This window comes from Podarcis melisellensis (genome assembly GCF_964234715.1).
Source record: "Podarcis melisellensis genome assembly, chromosome: 4".
Taxonomy (NCBI): domain Eukaryota; kingdom Metazoa; phylum Chordata; class Lepidosauria; order Squamata; family Lacertidae; genus Podarcis; species Podarcis melisellensis.
The window spans coordinates 72,700,529-72,717,875 of record NC_138531.1 but is presented as its reverse complement, the minus strand read 5'-3'; the positions used below and the strand labels follow the sequence as shown (position 1 = coordinate 72,717,875).

At 41.7% G+C, this 17,347-nt stretch overlaps 1 protein-coding gene across 2 annotated transcripts; it reads right to left on the bottom strand.

Annotated features, from left to right (window-relative positions):
- Positions 1-7,664: 7,664 nt before the first annotated feature.
- Positions 7,665-16,417, bottom strand: CLDND1 (claudin domain containing 1). 2 transcript variants are annotated; one of them, XM_081907939.1, is made up of 5 exons: positions 16,251-16,417; positions 10,929-11,218; positions 9,694-9,798; positions 8,835-8,972; positions 7,665-8,711 (listed from the first exon to the last, which is right to left on the bottom strand). In XM_081907939.1, the coding sequence occupies exons 2-5, from the start codon at positions 11,206-11,208 to the stop codon at positions 8,491-8,493; spliced, it is 744 nt and encodes a 247-aa protein (XP_081764065.1). In that variant the 5' UTR covers positions 11,209-11,218; positions 16,251-16,417; the 3' UTR covers positions 7,665-8,490. The 2 variants fall into 2 exon arrangements, with proteins under 2 accessions (XP_081764065.1, XP_081764066.1); XM_081907940.1 differs by lacking the exon at positions 16,251-16,417 and adding an exon at positions 11,769-11,917.
- Positions 16,418-17,347: the final 930 nt, after the last annotated feature.

Genomic DNA, 17,347 nt, shown 5'->3' with positions numbered 1-17,347 from the left:
TTCTTTAGACTATCCCTCTGGCAATTATGTGTGCATCATGTGTTTGTTTGTTTGTTTGTTTGTTTGTTTGTGTGAGAGAGGGAAGGAGGAGAAATGGGGAGGAGATTCAAAGGCTTGCAATGAGCTGCAGTGCGGGAGGAACCCAGGGAAGAGAAGGAAGCTGGAACAGGGAAAACCAGGAAAAATGCAATTGAAATGGATGGAGCATGCCAAGCTGGGTGGGGCAAGGAGCAGTCTGTTCCAGTCTGAGGGATGGAGTGGCAGAAAGAGCTCCATACGACCACTCAATTTCCCATGCAAGATGGGGTGAATTAGTTTCGCCTTGCATCTCAGCTGTGGTTTCCTCCACTTTCCTACATAAAGGAAAAGCAGACAATGGCATTTTAACTATAGAAGTGAACTGAAGCGATTGTGGGTCAGATATCCTGTTACCAAAAATATAAGACTCAAATACTTACATTTTTTCTTCCCTTTCCAATATTTTAATCACATGTACTTGGATTATCATCACTTTAGAAACAAAAAGCAGCAGCCAGATTAGAATATTTAAGCCCTAAATTCTCCATCTCCAAAAGAAAATGAGCTCTCTTTCTTAGAGCAGATTACCAAGAAAGCAGAATATTCATGGAGTGTTGTCCTTCCAGGATTTGGCTGCTGAAAGAAAGTAAATTCCAAAAGTTTCAATATAAACAGCACACAGGGTGCTTCCAGATTGTTGCTATTTTGCAAGTGGGAATCAGCCGCATTCCAGCAAATTCAGGTTGCACAGTTAAAGTAGATTAGCACAATAAAAAAAGATTGGCCTTTTTGCTGAAACAAAAGTGATGGAAAAATGCAATAGAAAGTGTGAGGTAACAATTGCTTGATGTGATGTGGTAGAACCACCGCACAAACAAACCACAATGAATGCTCAATAAATAAATGACGTCATGTAACCTCCACACAAACCTTGTGCAAACGAATCAGGGTGAATGCTCAATAAGCAGGTTGCCTACCTGGTAGTAACCTAAACCAGTATTTTCCATGCCACAATAACTCCTGCTATCCACCTTATCACAGTCTGTCAAAGCTTCACTGTCTCTTCCCCAGCACAGCCTTCCCAGGACAGCAGTGAAAGAATAATAGTCATTCTCTCAATTACAAGGGAGACAGAAGTAGGCAGGAGAAAGGGCAGCTTTCCAGCTGCCAAACAACGCATAAATGAAACTAGGGCGGAATCTACACACATATAAAAACCATTCTGAAAACACTTTTTTAAAAAAGTGTTTTTAAAAATACATCAAATTTTCCATAAAGTATCGCCATCTAGTGTCACATCGTGTATTGCACTTAAAACACACTTAGAACGTTTTACAGTATTTGCAGCTGAAAACTGAGTCCTAGGTTCTTTTAAAAAGCCAGGATTGTTTAATTATAAATACTTTAGCTATTAAGGTAAAAGCAAAGGTAAAAGACTCCTGGACGGTTAAGTCCAGTCAAAGGTGACTATGGGGTGTGGTGCCCATCTCCCTTCAGATTGAGGGAGCCAATGTTTGTCCACAGACAGCTTTCTGGTTCATGTGGCCAGCATGACTAAACCGCTTCTGGCGCAACGGGACACCGTGATGAGTGCCAGCATGCATGGAAATGCCGTTTAGCTAATATATTTAGGTGTTAACCAAACCTTTAATTTCAAACAGTACAGGTTTTAAGACAGGGATTTGCAACCTGTGGCCCTCAATATGTTGTTGACTACAGTTCCCATGCTAGCTGGGGCTCAGAGCAGTTGGAGTCTAGCATAACCTGGAAGGCCACAAATTCCTCACCTCTAGTTTCAGGAGCCATAGTGTTTTACTTGTCTGAAACTCATATACCAACAAAGCCATAGGAGTAAATACAGTGGTACCTCAGGTTACAGATGCTTCAGGTTACAGACGCTTGAGGTTACAGACTCCATTAACCCAGAAACAGTACCTCGGGTTAAGAACTTTGCTTCAGGAAGAGAACAGAAATTGCACAGCGGCAGCGGGAGTCCCCATTAGCTAAAGTGGTACCTCAGGTTAAGAACAGTTTCAGGTTAAGAACGGACCTCCGGATCGAATTAAGTTCTTAACCTGAGGTACCACTGTAACACTAATGAAATTGAATTCTGTGAAGACTAGTCTTAGCCTACTGTGAAAAACCTCTTAAAAAAACAAAACAACATCCCTCAATTACCAACAACCTCCATCCCACGTCTTATGTAGTTAGGCCAATGTTTATAATGTTGCTAAAGTTATTTTGGAGAAGCACTGAAATATTCTAGTCCATTGGTTTCAGACAGGGAACCACTGCTTCCACCTAGTGGAAAACAGCAATAAAGAGTGTATCACAGACCAGAGTTTGGATTTCTACTTCTACTTCTACAATTCTACTTCTCTTCTATCTCTTTTTCCTTCCTTGATAACGTTTGGAAGCATTGCAGATGTTGAATGGAGATCCTCCATTCCAGGATTTTTTTGGTTTTTTAGATGAGATAAACATACTGGGGGGAACTGAAACTCATGCAATACATATGCAATTGCAATATTTATATAACCACAGGATTAAGAACTAGCAGAAAATGTGACATTCCACCACAAGTTTAGGACACAGGATTCTTTAGCAGTGTTTCAACACATATGAGAGGATTGGGATCTCAAATTTGCTGTAACACAACAGAATTCCTATAGCAGTACTAGAGAAACACAATGCAAAGACTGGAAACAGAAAGGACTACACACAATAAGAGACCTTTATAGTGGGATGAAGCCTCTTGCTGGAGTACAAATAAAATGACATTAGGGTGACCTTGAAAGAATGGTTTAACAAACAATTCATCTTCTCTGGGAACACTGGCAATTGTAGCTCTGTGAGGGGAAACATGAGTCTCCTAACAACTCTTAACTCCTTGAACAAAATAGAGACCCCGGGTTTCTTTGGGGAAAGCCATGATGGCTCAAAGTGGTAGGATAGTTCTTTAAATGTTTGGTGTAGGTGGGGCTAAAGTTGGATGCAACCCTCAGTTTTTAATGTTTTATCTGGTGCATTATATAAATGTTGCTTGAAGACTCTTGCTAAAAACTGGATATATATCAAACACACATCACATAGTGGGACTTACATATGGTCTACAAAATAGACCGCAATATTTCCAAAACTACAGAACGAATGGAATTTCTATCAATAGGCCTTTCAGTTGGACACTCAGATGCAACTCTAGAAGCAAGGTAGAGATGCATCTTCCATCTTTTTTTTCACTTCCACTGAGCCCTTCAAATTGCTCAAGGTAGGCTTTCTGTCAACAAAGAAAGGTGTTGTGTTTGAATATTACTCACTTAACCACTTCCTTTTATGTTTGTAGTTGATGTACTAACCCTGCAGATGTTTTCTGGTGGTTTCTATACGTACATTAAAAAACAACAGAGCCGTGAACCAGCCCTCTCCTCTTTACAAACGATATAATCAGTAACAACATTTGAACAAAATCGGAATAAATGGTAGGAGCAATTGTCAACTAAGCCTGCATAAACACTATACTTTTAAAGCACATTCAAAGTGTGTTTCCCTCCATAGAATTCTAGGCACTGCAGTTTACCTCTCACTGAGCTACAATTCCCAGCAACCAATGTGCCCAGAATTCTTTTTGGGGTGTGTGTGGGGTGTGTGATGTGCTTCAAAGGTACAGCTTAGTGTGTATGCAGCCTAAATCTCTGGCACAGCTCAGTCAGTTGAGCATGAGACTCTTAATGTCAGGGCCATGTGTACAAGCCCCACGTTGGGCAAACTATTCCTGCATTGTAGGGAGTTGGTGGTCCCTTCCAAGTCTAAAATTCTATGATGGCACTGTGGGTTAAACCACAGGGCCTAGGACTTGCCAATCAAAAGGTCGGCGGTTCGAATCCCCATGACTGGGTGAGCTCCCGTTGCTCAGTCCCTGCTCCTGCCAACCTAGCAGTTCGAAAGCACGTCAAAGTGCAAGTAGATAAATAGATACCGCTCCAGTGGGAAGGTAAACAGTGTTTCCGTGTGCTGCTCTGGTTTGCCAGAAGCGGCATAGTCATGCTGGCCACATGACTTGGAAGATGCACACCCGCTCCCTCAGCCAATAAAGCGAGATGAGTGCCGCAACCCCAGAGTCGGTCACGACTGGACCTAATGGTCAGGGGTCCCTTTACCTTTAAGAGTAGACCCACTGGTTTTAGTGGGTCTATTTAGAGCATAGCTAATGGTGGATATCATCTTAGTTCTCTCCAGTCTCCAATAACATGCTTCATAATACAGAAGAGTAGCAGTATTTGTGCAGGAAGATGACAGTTGAAATATCTAAAGACAATCAGCCATTTCGTGACAGGGGATTTGGGTGGAAACAGATTACTTCATCAGCTGCATTAAGAAGACGGATAAAGTACTAGGTAGAGATACCATGTGTGAGATACAGGGGTGACAGAACAAGTGTATCTTAAAAAAAACCAAAACAACTATTAGAGCAACTCAGTTTACAGCAATTAAGATATAATCTCTTTTCAGTCACTCCCCTCATAAAAATAAATTCAGGTATCTTCAATAGTCTTTCACCATAGGAAAGAAGTGATAAAATAAGAGAATAAATGAATAAAACAGATGGGAATGAGGTCTTGACATTTATCTAAAGCTCTCAAGAAGTAAGGCCCATACTGCTTTAGTCAGACCTTCTATATTTATCATCAAATAGTACTATTTCTTTTACAGTCAGTTGTATCAGCTTCTAAAATTAAATCCAATACAGTGGTACCTCAGGTTACATATGCTTCAAGTTACAGACTCCGCTAACCCAGAAATAGTACCTCGGGTTAAGAACTTTGCTTCAGGATGAGAACAGAAATCGTGCAGCGCTGGCAGGAGGCCCCATTAGCTAAAGTGGTGCTTCAGGTTAAGAACAGTTTCAGGTTAAGAACGGACCTCCGGAATGAATTAAGTACTTAACCCGAGGTACCACTGTATTAAAGAGGGAATTGTATGCTTTCCATGGGTGCAGCATCAGTTTGGGCTATGAAACACACTCTCGGACTTAGATCTTCTATTGGGGAGCGCTTGAATAGGTATTGGGATCCAAATATCCGAAGGGGCACATCTTCCCATAGCAGCCTGTTGCCCAGGCTCCATTTAACACAATAGGACTTCTAAGTAAGCATGCGTGGAAGTGCACCATTAGTCACAACTAATTTTAGCTGGATTGAAACCAATAAATTATGCACTGTTTCTACCGCTTGAGGCCAATTTCCAATACTGAAACAGCAACCACAACATACACACCCTTCTCAGTGTTTTGCCGCTTACAACACAGATTAAGGCATTATAATAGCAGCAATGTTTCAGTTTTACCTCAAGCCGTCCCCACCCATCCTGGCTTTCCAAATATCAAGAGTATATGCCTGTGATTGGATCATGCGGTTTTCAATGTGCTTGACATTGTCCTGGCTTGACACCTTGCTTCTTCATAGGCATCAGCATTTTATTATCATTATCAGTCAGGCATCCTAGAAGCCTTCCAAGACTTAAGTTTATTATCTTGACCTTTTTTTTTTGTAAAATACCAAAATCTTGTTGTTTATCTATTATATTCTCTTATTTATTGCTTGCGACTTTTGTTATATTTCTGTAATTATGCAACTATTTTCATGTTGTAAACTGCCTTGAGCATGGTCAACTATGGAAAGGCAGCACACAATTAGATGGTGAGGTCCTCTTGTTTCAGATACATGCAGCTCCAGAGGAACTGATCTGCCCTTAAAATGAAATAAAAAAGTATCCGGCCCTTAGGCTTTCACAAACGTCTCCATAAATATGTTGACGGTCTCCTCAAAACTGACTCCTGCTCTGTTTTGTAATGCTGATTTTTAAAATATATAATTCTAATGACTCTGAAGAGGTGACAAGACTTTGGGAAGTTTGTTGGGAAGATCCAAGTACTGGCCTCAGCTGAAGGGGTGAGGAGTAGATTAACATTATCAAATGTGACTGCTCAGAACTATTTCCTGTTCAAGTGTGGACTTCAAAGAGCTATTTTAGTGGATTCAAAGGCTTAGGGATGCCTGGTATAAATGTTACTTACTTTCTTCGAACCACGAGTCCTCCACACCATGTTACAAACTGATTTTGAACCCCCCTCCCTTTTTTGAAAAGTGTGTGTGTGTGTGTGTGTGTGTGTGCTGCACAGAAGGCTACTAAAATATCACTTTGGGCAAACAGAGATTGTGCAGGTTCCTTTCCTTGGCTATATGAGAAAGTATGAACACAGGGCAGAGACAAGATTCTCATATCACACGGAAAGCGTAGGGTTGATGGCTGAGGACTTGCAGTATCCATTTAAGCTGCATGTTAACAATGCAAAGACTAGGAAATGAAATGCAGACTTATGAAGTGATACATTTCTGGGGTGACTTCTTTTGTTGAACAAGCTGCCATTCCTGTTCTCCATGTTCTAATGAAACAGATATGTAAAGCAATTCAAATGATTCATTCAATAAGGTGGAGAAACACAGCATTTGCCCAACACAGGCAACTCATAAAGGTTAGGTTCCAGGGGTCAAAGAATATACGCAAAAAGACGTAAAACCAGGAACTCCTGGAACCAAGTCCCCTGCAAACTGAAGGGCTGCTTGTCCTGCTTTGGGTAGGTGGTGGGAGGGCTTTGGCAGCAACCCAACCTCCTTCCCAAAGCCTGGTAGGTTTTTGTCCAGCTACGGGAAGGAGGCTTGAGGGCTCCAGGATGTTGCCAGAGCCCTTGCACTGCCTTCCCAAACCCGTGATTGCAGCTTTGAGCAGGTGGGGAGGGTGACATTCTCCATTTACTTGCTTATTTCCACCCACCTGTGCAAAGCTGTGATCACATAAGTAAAATAAGCATGTTGCAAGTTAGCTGCACACGTGTTGATGTTCAGGACAAGCCAGTTTTGAGCCTCAGGGAATACTTGTATGATCACATAAACATGCAAGTTCTTTGGTTACTCGTATGTTGTGGGCAATCCAGATGCCCATGGCTCAAGTGCTACTTCTCTGTTCGTTTTGGGGATGGCACATTCACCCAGTGTTCAAGATTGCAATGCCATCCCTAAAACCCTCTTCCCTGTGCTATTACTGCCAAGTCAAGCGTAATCTGAAAGGTGTCGGTGGGAATGTCATAGAAGCCTATTGGCCAGTATCCCTACCACCATTCATGTCACAGGTGTAATTCCATAGGTTCCTTTCACTCCCCAATGTTTTGTAAAGGTTACCTTTAAAAATCCCTTGATGCATAAATAGAGAAATGTATTCTGCATACGAATGAATAGCGTAATCTAGACTGGACCTACAAGGTTGGCCCACCGTCTCTTCCCAGCGGATCTAATTATTACCTATTTATTTGCAATGACCACAACACACAATTGGACTAATTTGAGTTAGAACCACTGTGCGGATGCCTTAAAAAATGTGTACCACGTCTGTTTTATATTAGTATCAGTTTGAAATGAGACCAACAAACTTTTCCTCTTCCACATATTCTTACTCTCCATTCCATAATGTTTTTAAACATGCATAAAAATGGAAATTTGGACAGAAGTCCATGTCAAGATTCTCTTAGTGGAAACAGAGCTTCAGTTGTACTCCATGCATTTTTCTGTCTCATCGGCTGCATACAAATCCAGTAAAATTCCAGGAGCTTTGCTCAGATTTATTTTTTAAACAAAAGTTTTAGTTTAGGCGACATGAATAATACTTATACAAAAATCCAATAAGGTATTGCATTGCATAAATAAAGGGTTTTAAAATTCAGATTTATATACACGCTTACATTAGTCAAATTAGAAGGTATACCTTGTAATAGAAGCTCCTACTACAAGGAGAGAGGGGGGGAAATGGAACAAACAAATGTTGACATCATTTCACTTAATTTAGAAAGCTCATGGCTACCAACCTTTTTACAACAATCAAGCCAAAAAGGTTGAAAGGGATACAGCGGTAGGCGTAAGAGTGAGGGGGAAAAGACTGTATCACAATCTAGAACAAAGTTCTATTGCTACATTTATGAAAGAGGTTGCACTGGTTTATTTCCTAGTGGGTCATAACACACATACAGTACTGCCAAAATTAGTGTCATTAAAATCTTCCTTCTCCTGCTTACACTACCCTGTTAATTGTTTTTGAATATCAGGTTTAGATGTGAAAAAATGTACTGCAGTGGGAATAACAAAGACATGTCATTAAAATTTATAGTTTTAAAAAAACACAAAACCAAACAGATAAGAAACTTGTTAAAACCCTGCAGATCTCTGGCAAGAAAGTGCTATTCCTGGTAATTGGCCTCTAAGGTCTTTTAATTTTAAAAACCCTCAGGCCATTTCACTTCATGCATTTTGTGGAACAAAATTAAAATAAAATAAAAAGAGCCAGGGAGTAAGGGGGGCAAAAACGAAGTATTAAAACGGGGGGGGGGGGGGGGAAACAGACACGGGAAGCAATGAAAATATCCCGTTATGCCACACGGTATGCTTTCAAGAGTGTGAACTCCTTCCTGTTAGTACGTGCAGCCCAGATGAAAAGGGCAGCAGCCATGAACTGCAGGGGTGCTGAGACACAGGCCAGACAGAAGGACCAGCCGAACTGGCCTTGCACATCTTCTGGAGGGGTTAGCTTCTGGTGGAGCAGCTCAATTCCAGCTACATAGCAGCCAACTGAACCCAGCGTGCACAAACCTGGAGAAGAAGCAGTAAGTATATTTTGGTCAGACTTACAGCACCTAATTCTTGGCTCACCGCGTTAAGATATTCACATTTCAACACTGAATACATGGGTTGAAGTTTGCCAAGAGGACTCACCCGCTAGAAAGTGGAGGACTCCGGTGGCAATGGCGGGGTAGAGACTGCGGCAGGCGCAGGCACAGACCCCAATGAGAGCCCCAAAGCACATCAGCCCAAGGCTAACAAAAGGCAGGAGGAACTGCAAGCGCCAAAGATCTAAAGGAAATAGGGAGAGGAACATGATTGGGATGTTCCAACTTTAGGGCCTTTCACTCCAATCTCATGGTGCAAAATGCATTGTTTCCAAGACAAATGGAGAGTAGTTCAATCTACTATCTAGTTACTTAATTGTGGCAGAGCCCAAGAACTCTAGCTTTCCCCCCGAACTAAACAGTACAGAAATACATCACATAATAAAACATTGAATTTTGCAGAGTATAACTGTTAAATGGCATCTGAAGAAGTGTGCATGCACACGAAAGCTCATACCAAGAACTAACTTAGTTGGTCTTTAAGGTGCTACTGGAAGGAATTTTTTTTTGTTTTTGCTAAATGAAAGACTATGCTATATGTATATATAAGAATCCCAAGTAAATTACCAGAGCATCATAAATGACCTGAGCTGCAATACTAAACATACTTTGCATGGGAGTAAGTCCCATTCAACTCAGTGGAACTTACTTCTGAATAGACATGCACAGGGCTGCACTGTTGGCCGACTTTGACAAGGCAGCATACTTTCCATTTATCCACATTTGATGAAGGCAAACATGTCTTATGGCCAAGTTAAAACATGTCTCGAGTCTTTCTCATTCATATGTCTATTCAGAAGCAAGTCCCACCAGGTTCAATGGCTCTTACTCTTTGGTAAGGTGGGCAGAGGACTGCAGCCTCCGATACATTTTATCTGCTACACAAAACCAAAAAAAATACTTACAGGTCCTGTTCAGATCACTGCCACTATTGTGATTCCCAGGATCCTTATATTTTTCCATGAACTGATCCGAAAGGGAAAAACTGACGCACCTTGTGACCATCTCAGCTTCCAAAATGAAGAAAGAAATAACATTTATTAGGCTCTGCTTTGCTTGACTATCATTATTCATTCACGCGCATACATATAGCTGGGTTAACTAGGTGTGGTGGGGAACCTCTGACCTGTGGGCCCAAAGAGGCCTGTGAGGCCTCACCACTTGGCCCACAAGGCAGTTACAGTCAAACCATGCCCACCTGATGCCATATATGATGTCAGGTGTAGGGTAGGTAAAGGCCTGGCTCAGGCAAATGGGGTGAGGTATGCAGGTACCTGCAAAGCCCTGTACAAAGAGGCTTGCCAAGACCCAACAACCAGCTGATTGCCAGTTTTGTGGAACCCTTTGAATGGTGCATTGCAGGCTGTGCATTTGCCTGCATGGTTGGATTTCAAACTCTGCAGGCAAAAAAAGGAGTCTCCCAATGTCATTGTGACATCACAGTTCGGCAGCCCCACCCCATACAACAACGCATATTGCAGCATTTTAAGAAGGAACAGGTTTATGGTTATAGGTTTATAGCCTCTAAGGCACTATCAAGACTATTGATTTACAACAACGATGCTGAGGAATGGAAGGAAGGAAGACACTGGCCGGAGGGTGCGGGCAGCTGCAGGGACTGCAAATGATAAGGCCTAAGGTTACAGTAAGGCAAGCCAGCCAGATGGGCAGAGAATAAATAAAATTATTGTTATTATTATTATGCAGCTCACAGGTTGCCCAACTCTGGTACATAACTTCCTAAGTACTACACTTCTCTTACATTATTATTCAGCAGCTGGCACTGATCTCCAACTTTTTTAACTTGGTATTGTTCTCAAAACTATTAGTCATTTCCTCAGAAGACTTGATAGACTACTTCAGAGACAAACTAATAATTTTAAGGTCCTAAGAGCAAGCCTAGATTTAAATGATGGAGGTACTTGCTTAGAAGATACAATTAAAGCTCTCTCTCAGGCAAATTTGCGCATCTTAAAACTGAGAATTAACAACAACAAAAAGGGGGGATATGTCTGCTCAAATGGGACCCGATAACCTAATCAATTTATTCATGCACCATTGCTTTGCATTCAAATGATCCCTCGGGAAAATGGCACTAAGAGAAAGACGCATTTAGAGACACTTTCTGAAGTAGGTTTACTTGGTGAGTTGAACCAGTAAGAGTTCTCAGCCATCGTGATGCATCTCCGCCATAGTCCAATGGTGCCGTTCCATCGAAAGAGAGCTTCTGTATAAGACTTTTCATCTTCACCAGTGAAATCATCCCAAGTGGCCTTAACTTCACTGTAATTTTCGGGTGGCGATGAGTTGCGGTACTCATACCAAAAGTCCGTGCCAATAGAGGCTGCCAGGTAGATGGTGGAGATAAGGCTAAGCACGCAGGCGATTACCAGAGCAGTGGCAAAACGGTTATCCATCATAGTGTCTCAACTGCAATTGAAAAGAGTAAAAAGCAGAAAGTTTCCAAACATGAAATTTAACTGAGTTAGGAAGACACGTGTTCTTCTGGCTCTAGCCAACCACTTTCACATGTGTACGCCAGCTGTTCCTTTCATTGCTTACTTGCAACATCTGTTCAATTTAGCAATTAAAGCAACTTCAGAACATCCCCTCATGTAAAATTCTACTCATTGAACTGTATCTGGGTTGAGCATAAAAAAGGACTGAACCAGAAAACAAAATGATTAACATGGTTCCATTCCAGATTATTGCCACAAGAACTCAGGCACTCCCAAAACCACAGACTCCCAAAACAAAAAAAACAAAAAAAAAAAAAAGAGTCTGGCTTTTTTCTCCTCCCTTTCTATTCTTTTCCCTTTTGTGTCATGTTTCAGATTATAAACCTGAAAGACTGTTTTATCATTGATTCTTGCAAACTGTTCTGGTGGCCTTGGAGTCTCATGAGTGAGGTTAAAATCATTAAAATAAACACACACATGTACATTATTGCATATTAATTCTGTCTGCTCAAATCAGGTACCTCTGAGCTGCAAACTGTTACTGCTATAATATTATGCTGTGCATACGACTTGATGTATGAAAATGGAGGCAGGGCTTAAGAGATTTAGAAGAACATGCATGTAGAAAAAGCAGTCAATACAAGTGATCTTCCGAACAGACCCATCAGTTGAGCCACCCATCCTAAGACAGAGGAAGATGGAAGCAGATTGGTCTATACCAGTGTTTCCCAACCTTGGGTCTCCAGCTGCTGTTGGACTACAATTCCCATCATCCCTGACCATTGGTCTTGCTAGCAAGGGATGATGGGAGTTGTAGTCCAAAAACAGCTGGAGACCCAAGGTTGGGAAACACTGGTCTATACATGTAATCAGTTACATTTTCTGTTCTTCCCTGGAAAGCTTCATAAGACTGACTTTAATAGTAAAATAACAACTTTTAAAATATTGTGCAATGAAATACGTCGCATTCCAGCTGGTGGCTGTGACCATGATAAACTGAGGATATGATAATTATTTATTGAAATATGGAAGTGCAAACCAACAAAATAATACAATATAACTTTTGTGTAGTACTTTAGAAGGCTGAACACAATTCAATTACCTCCTTACGACAGTATTATCTCCCTAATTTGTAGATGAGGGGAATAAACAAAGGCTTGCAAAAGCTACCTACTGCGTTTCTAGCAGGCAAGATTTGAACCAGTAACGTCCATGCTCACAGCTCATATGGACATAGAACACACAAAAATGTGGAATGTCTCTATAAAAACACACACTATTAAATTCTCTCATTTTTCTCAAGTATCTAAACTTCCTTTCAAAGATGTCGGTGTTGCAATTTCCTCGGACACGGCTGTTTCCTTAGTTTTTATTCAAACGTATTTTAGCATTAATTTTTGTATTAAGAGAATACAACAGGGGGCCTCAGACTCATAAGCTCCCTCCCTTTGGCCTTGTCATGAGGAGGAGTTAAGTACAGAAGCTTTAGCTTCTGTTTTAGTTTAAACACAGCTTCTTGTGCTGTCCAGTCCTTCGCAAACTGTAGCCGGTCCTGATTATGGCTTGCAGAAACAAAGAAACTTCAAATCACAGTTTATGAAGCTGGCCTGTTCCAAATACAGTTGTACCTTGCTTTTTGAGCAGAACATGTTCCGGAAGTCTGTTGGACTTCCGAAACATTTGGAAAGCAATGCACGGCTTCCAGTTGGCTTCTGATTGCACAAGCGCGCCAGAAACAATAGCAGAAGCCGCATTGGACGTTTGACTTCCAAAAAAAGTTCAAAAACTGGATCACTCATTTCTGGGTTTCCATCATTCGAAAGCTGAAACGTACGAGTACCAAGGTGTTCGACAACCAAGGTATGTCTGTAGCTAAACTGTAGCTAAAATAAAACGGAAGTACAGTGGTACCTCAGGTTAAGTACTTAATTCATTCCGGAGGTCCGTTCTTAACCTGAAACTGTTCTTAACCTGAAGCACCACTTTAGCTAATGGGGCCTCCCGCTGCCGCCAGAGCACAATTTCTGTTCTCATCCTGAAGCAAAGTTCTTAACCTGAAGTAATATTTCTGGGTTAGCGGAGTCTGTAACCTGAAGTGTATGTAACCTGAAGCGTATGTAACCCGAAGTACCACTGTAGAGGCTTCCAATCTCCTTGCAATTGCGCTGGAAGAGGGAGCATAAGAGTCCCGGGGATTGATGAGAGACATTCTCTTAATGCCATGGTTTTGCTGCGTCTGAACTCACCCACAGTATTACCAGTAGCAAAGAAATTACAAATAATCACAGTATAAACAGGACAGCAAGCTGACTCAGGAGCGTGGCTATTTTATGGATTATCTTAGTTTGCAATGTGTTCTTTAGAAGAAAGTAAGAGTGAGAACCAAGTGAAAGCCTGGAGCATGGTCTGGAGCTTATGAAGACAATTAAAGGGAGTGCTCAAGAAAGAAGCATTTGCGCAAAGCAGCAGGTGGTTAAGAAGGTATGAGCACACAGATGAAGGCTGGAGGCAGCCAGAGCTTACCGTATTAATACAGAAGAAGTTGGTGTACAGAAAAAGGAGAAAGAATGGGTAGTCACAGTTAGAACGCCCATAAATAATAAGGTTTGCAAAAGGCACTTTATATTTAGAAGATAGTAAAAACTGAATGATAAAACACTAACAGGAAGAAAAGAAAAGAAACAAAAATGTTACCATTTAGATGAAATTAGTATCAGAGATAATCCGAGCTCAAAAAGTAGAGAGTCAAAAAAATAAGCTCCCCAGTGGCTTAGGCAGAAAGTTAAAAAGATTAAATCAAAGATATTGGGATACCTAAGGACCACCAGCCACAGACTCAAAACCATGAATAAAACTTAATTGCCACAAACCTGTGCTACCAGGCTGAAGTCAATCATGCTGTTTATTGGAAAGTTTATTCAATCGAGATAGAGATTGTCATTAAGACGATGTTGATAGAGGAAAATCAAAGTTGTGCAATTATACTACTAACTGGCATTCACCCAATGTCAGTCAAATGGGCATATTTAATTAAATCACAGTAGACAAAATTGTTTTGAACTGTAATGGGTTCAAAACAGGCCCCAATTATGTGGCAAAAGTGGCACATGAATCAGCAGTACACATATACTGTATTCCAACAAGAGCAGCATTGTGTTTTTTTGGCAGAAATGGTCACATTCACTACTATAAAAACTTATGTATGTACCATAAGTTTTCAAAGTACTTCCTCCACATCTGAAGAAGTGTGCATGCACACGAAAGCTCATACCAAGAACTGACTTAGTTGGTCTTTAAGGTGCTACTGGAAGGAATTTTTTTTGTTTTTTCCTCCACATGATTCATGTTCAGATAATATCCCCATGTGCACAAACAGAATAAATCTCAAATAGAACATATTTTCAACTGGCAGCTCAACTCAATACATGTTTACTTGGAAATAGACCCCATTCATTTTAATAAATCTTAATGCCAAATAAGGAATTTTGATTGTTTGAAACATTCCTTCTATCTCACCAAGAAAAATCTTGTGGTGTGGAGACTTTCTCTGCTGAAAGGTGAATACTTCGGTGTTCCTACAGAAATCAGGACTGAAGAGTAGCTCAGCAGCTTTAACAAGTATTATTTTCACAACAGTGTCCTCAGGGTACTTAAGTTGTTAAAGGCGGCTTTTTGTTTTATTTTATTTGGATAAGAAAGAAGCAAATTGAGGCTGGTGCAAGACAATCACATTTTGTCTTTAACACAAGCTACTCAACAATCTTGATTGGGGGAAAACAAAACAAATAGGGCAGGCAACACCCAAACCTAGGACAGTCTAGTAGTATTTCTAAAGCTGAGCATGTAACAAGCATAGGATATGTACTATGGATTTCCACCAAGAGACAAGATGAAGTTTGCCTATCTTAAATTTAGGAGTTGCTGGGGATAAGATCACTTTGTATTTAATTAAGATGTCAGGGTATACATTCTCACACTGAGGTTTAACCAAAACCTTTCTCAATTCTTACTAGTAAAGATGTATAAAGAGGAAATATGGAAACAATGATTTTAAAAAATATATTAGGAAAATGAGAAAATAATTAGAAACCAGACCATTTGTAGCACAGCACTTTTATCTTGTCACATCTTTGGCTCAAAAAAGGGTCAGGCGACTGGTCCTATCCACTGGCTAATTCTTGTTAGGATGATCCCATTGTTAGCTCCAGAGTTTTACAAGGGTAGTGGAAACAACACTTCCTTTGATAGATACCAGCATCCGAGGGCACAGATTGTCAGTGGGGAGGAACACAAAGCCCATTCATATCCGATTTCGTTGTTTTCCTCAATTATAGTACCAAGAGGGATCACGACCACCAGCGAGAGCATCATCTCAGACTACAATACCGGGGAGAAATGAGACGTTCGCCCAGGTAGACACATATAAGCTGACAACAAGAGAGATTTCCCAAAGCAGAAGCCTAATCCCTTTTTCATGGGCGGGGTGGAGGGGAAGGGGGGGGTGAAAGGCCCGCAGGCACACACCTTTCTCTGTTTCCCCTCCTCCATCCTCATCTTATATACATAACTCCACAGCTGCAGTCTGATGCATGCTAAAATGGGAGTGAGCCCTAGTGAATAAAGCGGGACTGCACTGCACCTTGGAGGCAAGATGCGCATACCAGGGAGTGTGTATCTAGGGGTGTGGGGGGTGATTATTACTACATAATCATCACTATCAGTAGTAGTAGTAGTAATAATAATAATAATAATAATAATAAGGGACAGGTGCCTGCAGACTCTGTCGAACTGCAGGGCTGAACCTGCCAGCGTTGCGGGCAGGGTGTGCTTGGTGGGCAGATGGCTTTCCTGCTTCTTGGAGATGCCCATCAAAATATAAGCCACGGGTCTCTCGCACCTCCATGGACTCTTTCCCGACACCCTCTCCTACCCTCCCACAACCCCAGTACTATCCCACTCATGAATTCCGGGTGGGGAAGGGAGCCGGGCCCGTCCATACTCACCTCCCATCCTCCTCCCGACTCCACGGCGCCGCTTCCACCACCCACCCTCGGCCGACGCTTAGCCTGGGGACGGGGGAGGGGTCTTTTCCTCCTCCCTCCTCCCCCTCCTCCTCCCTCGGAGACGCTCATCCGCCCCCGACCGCCAGGCACCCTGGGAAATGAAGTTCTGGCCGCATCGACGGCGGCGCTCCGCTAAGAAACCAAGGTAGGAAGCGCTTTGTTGTTGGCCCAAGATCGGGAGGAGAGGCGCTTTCCATTTGCATCCTGGGTATTGTAGTCTCGCTGACCAAAGGCGCTGGAATGCGGGGAGGTTGCCCAGCGTTAGCCGAAGTGGGAATGGTGGGTTTTTTCCACCCTCCTCTCTTTTTTGCTTCAAAACTAAAACTGCCCTAAATAAAAAAAACGTGTGCAGTGTGAAGCAGAACATACTGTAGCCGTGGCACTGACGGGGCGGCGGGCGGCGGTACTGCTTGGGAGCAAGGGCTGTAGTGCAATGGACAAACTGCTTCCAGTTCTTAATTCGGTTCAGCGTGCAGTTGCCGCCGTGCCTCTTCCTGCCATGGTTCCAGTGCCTTATATATAGTGCCAGCCTTTCTGTACTTATCTACTCAAAAGTAACATAAATTAAATCAAAGGGGGCTTACTCCCAGGTAAGGGCTGCAACCTTAAGGGCGTAAGGTTGGAGTTTCACCAAAACACAAGCATCTCTCATTCCTTTTGAAACATGTTCACCTGTTGAACTCCTGGCATAGGAACTCTGCCAGTGTTGTGTGTGGGGTTTTTTTAAGGTAGCAACTGTACTGGCATGTAAAAGACGTCACTTTATTGCACTTCATAAGAACATATAAAATATATTTATAGAATGCTTTAAAATTGTTGTTACTTACCGCACCCCTAAAGCTCGTGGCTATCAAGTTTATAATGCAATATAATACAATCAAGTCACATATAATATATAAAATGCATTATGTTGAGAGGATATTGGGCAAAATATATTTTACAAAAGCATATACAGTACTGCATTTGGATAAATTCACATCAAAATCCTTTTTTTTTTTTTTTTTTGCAAACTAGTGTGAAAATGTGTGGAGCTGAAA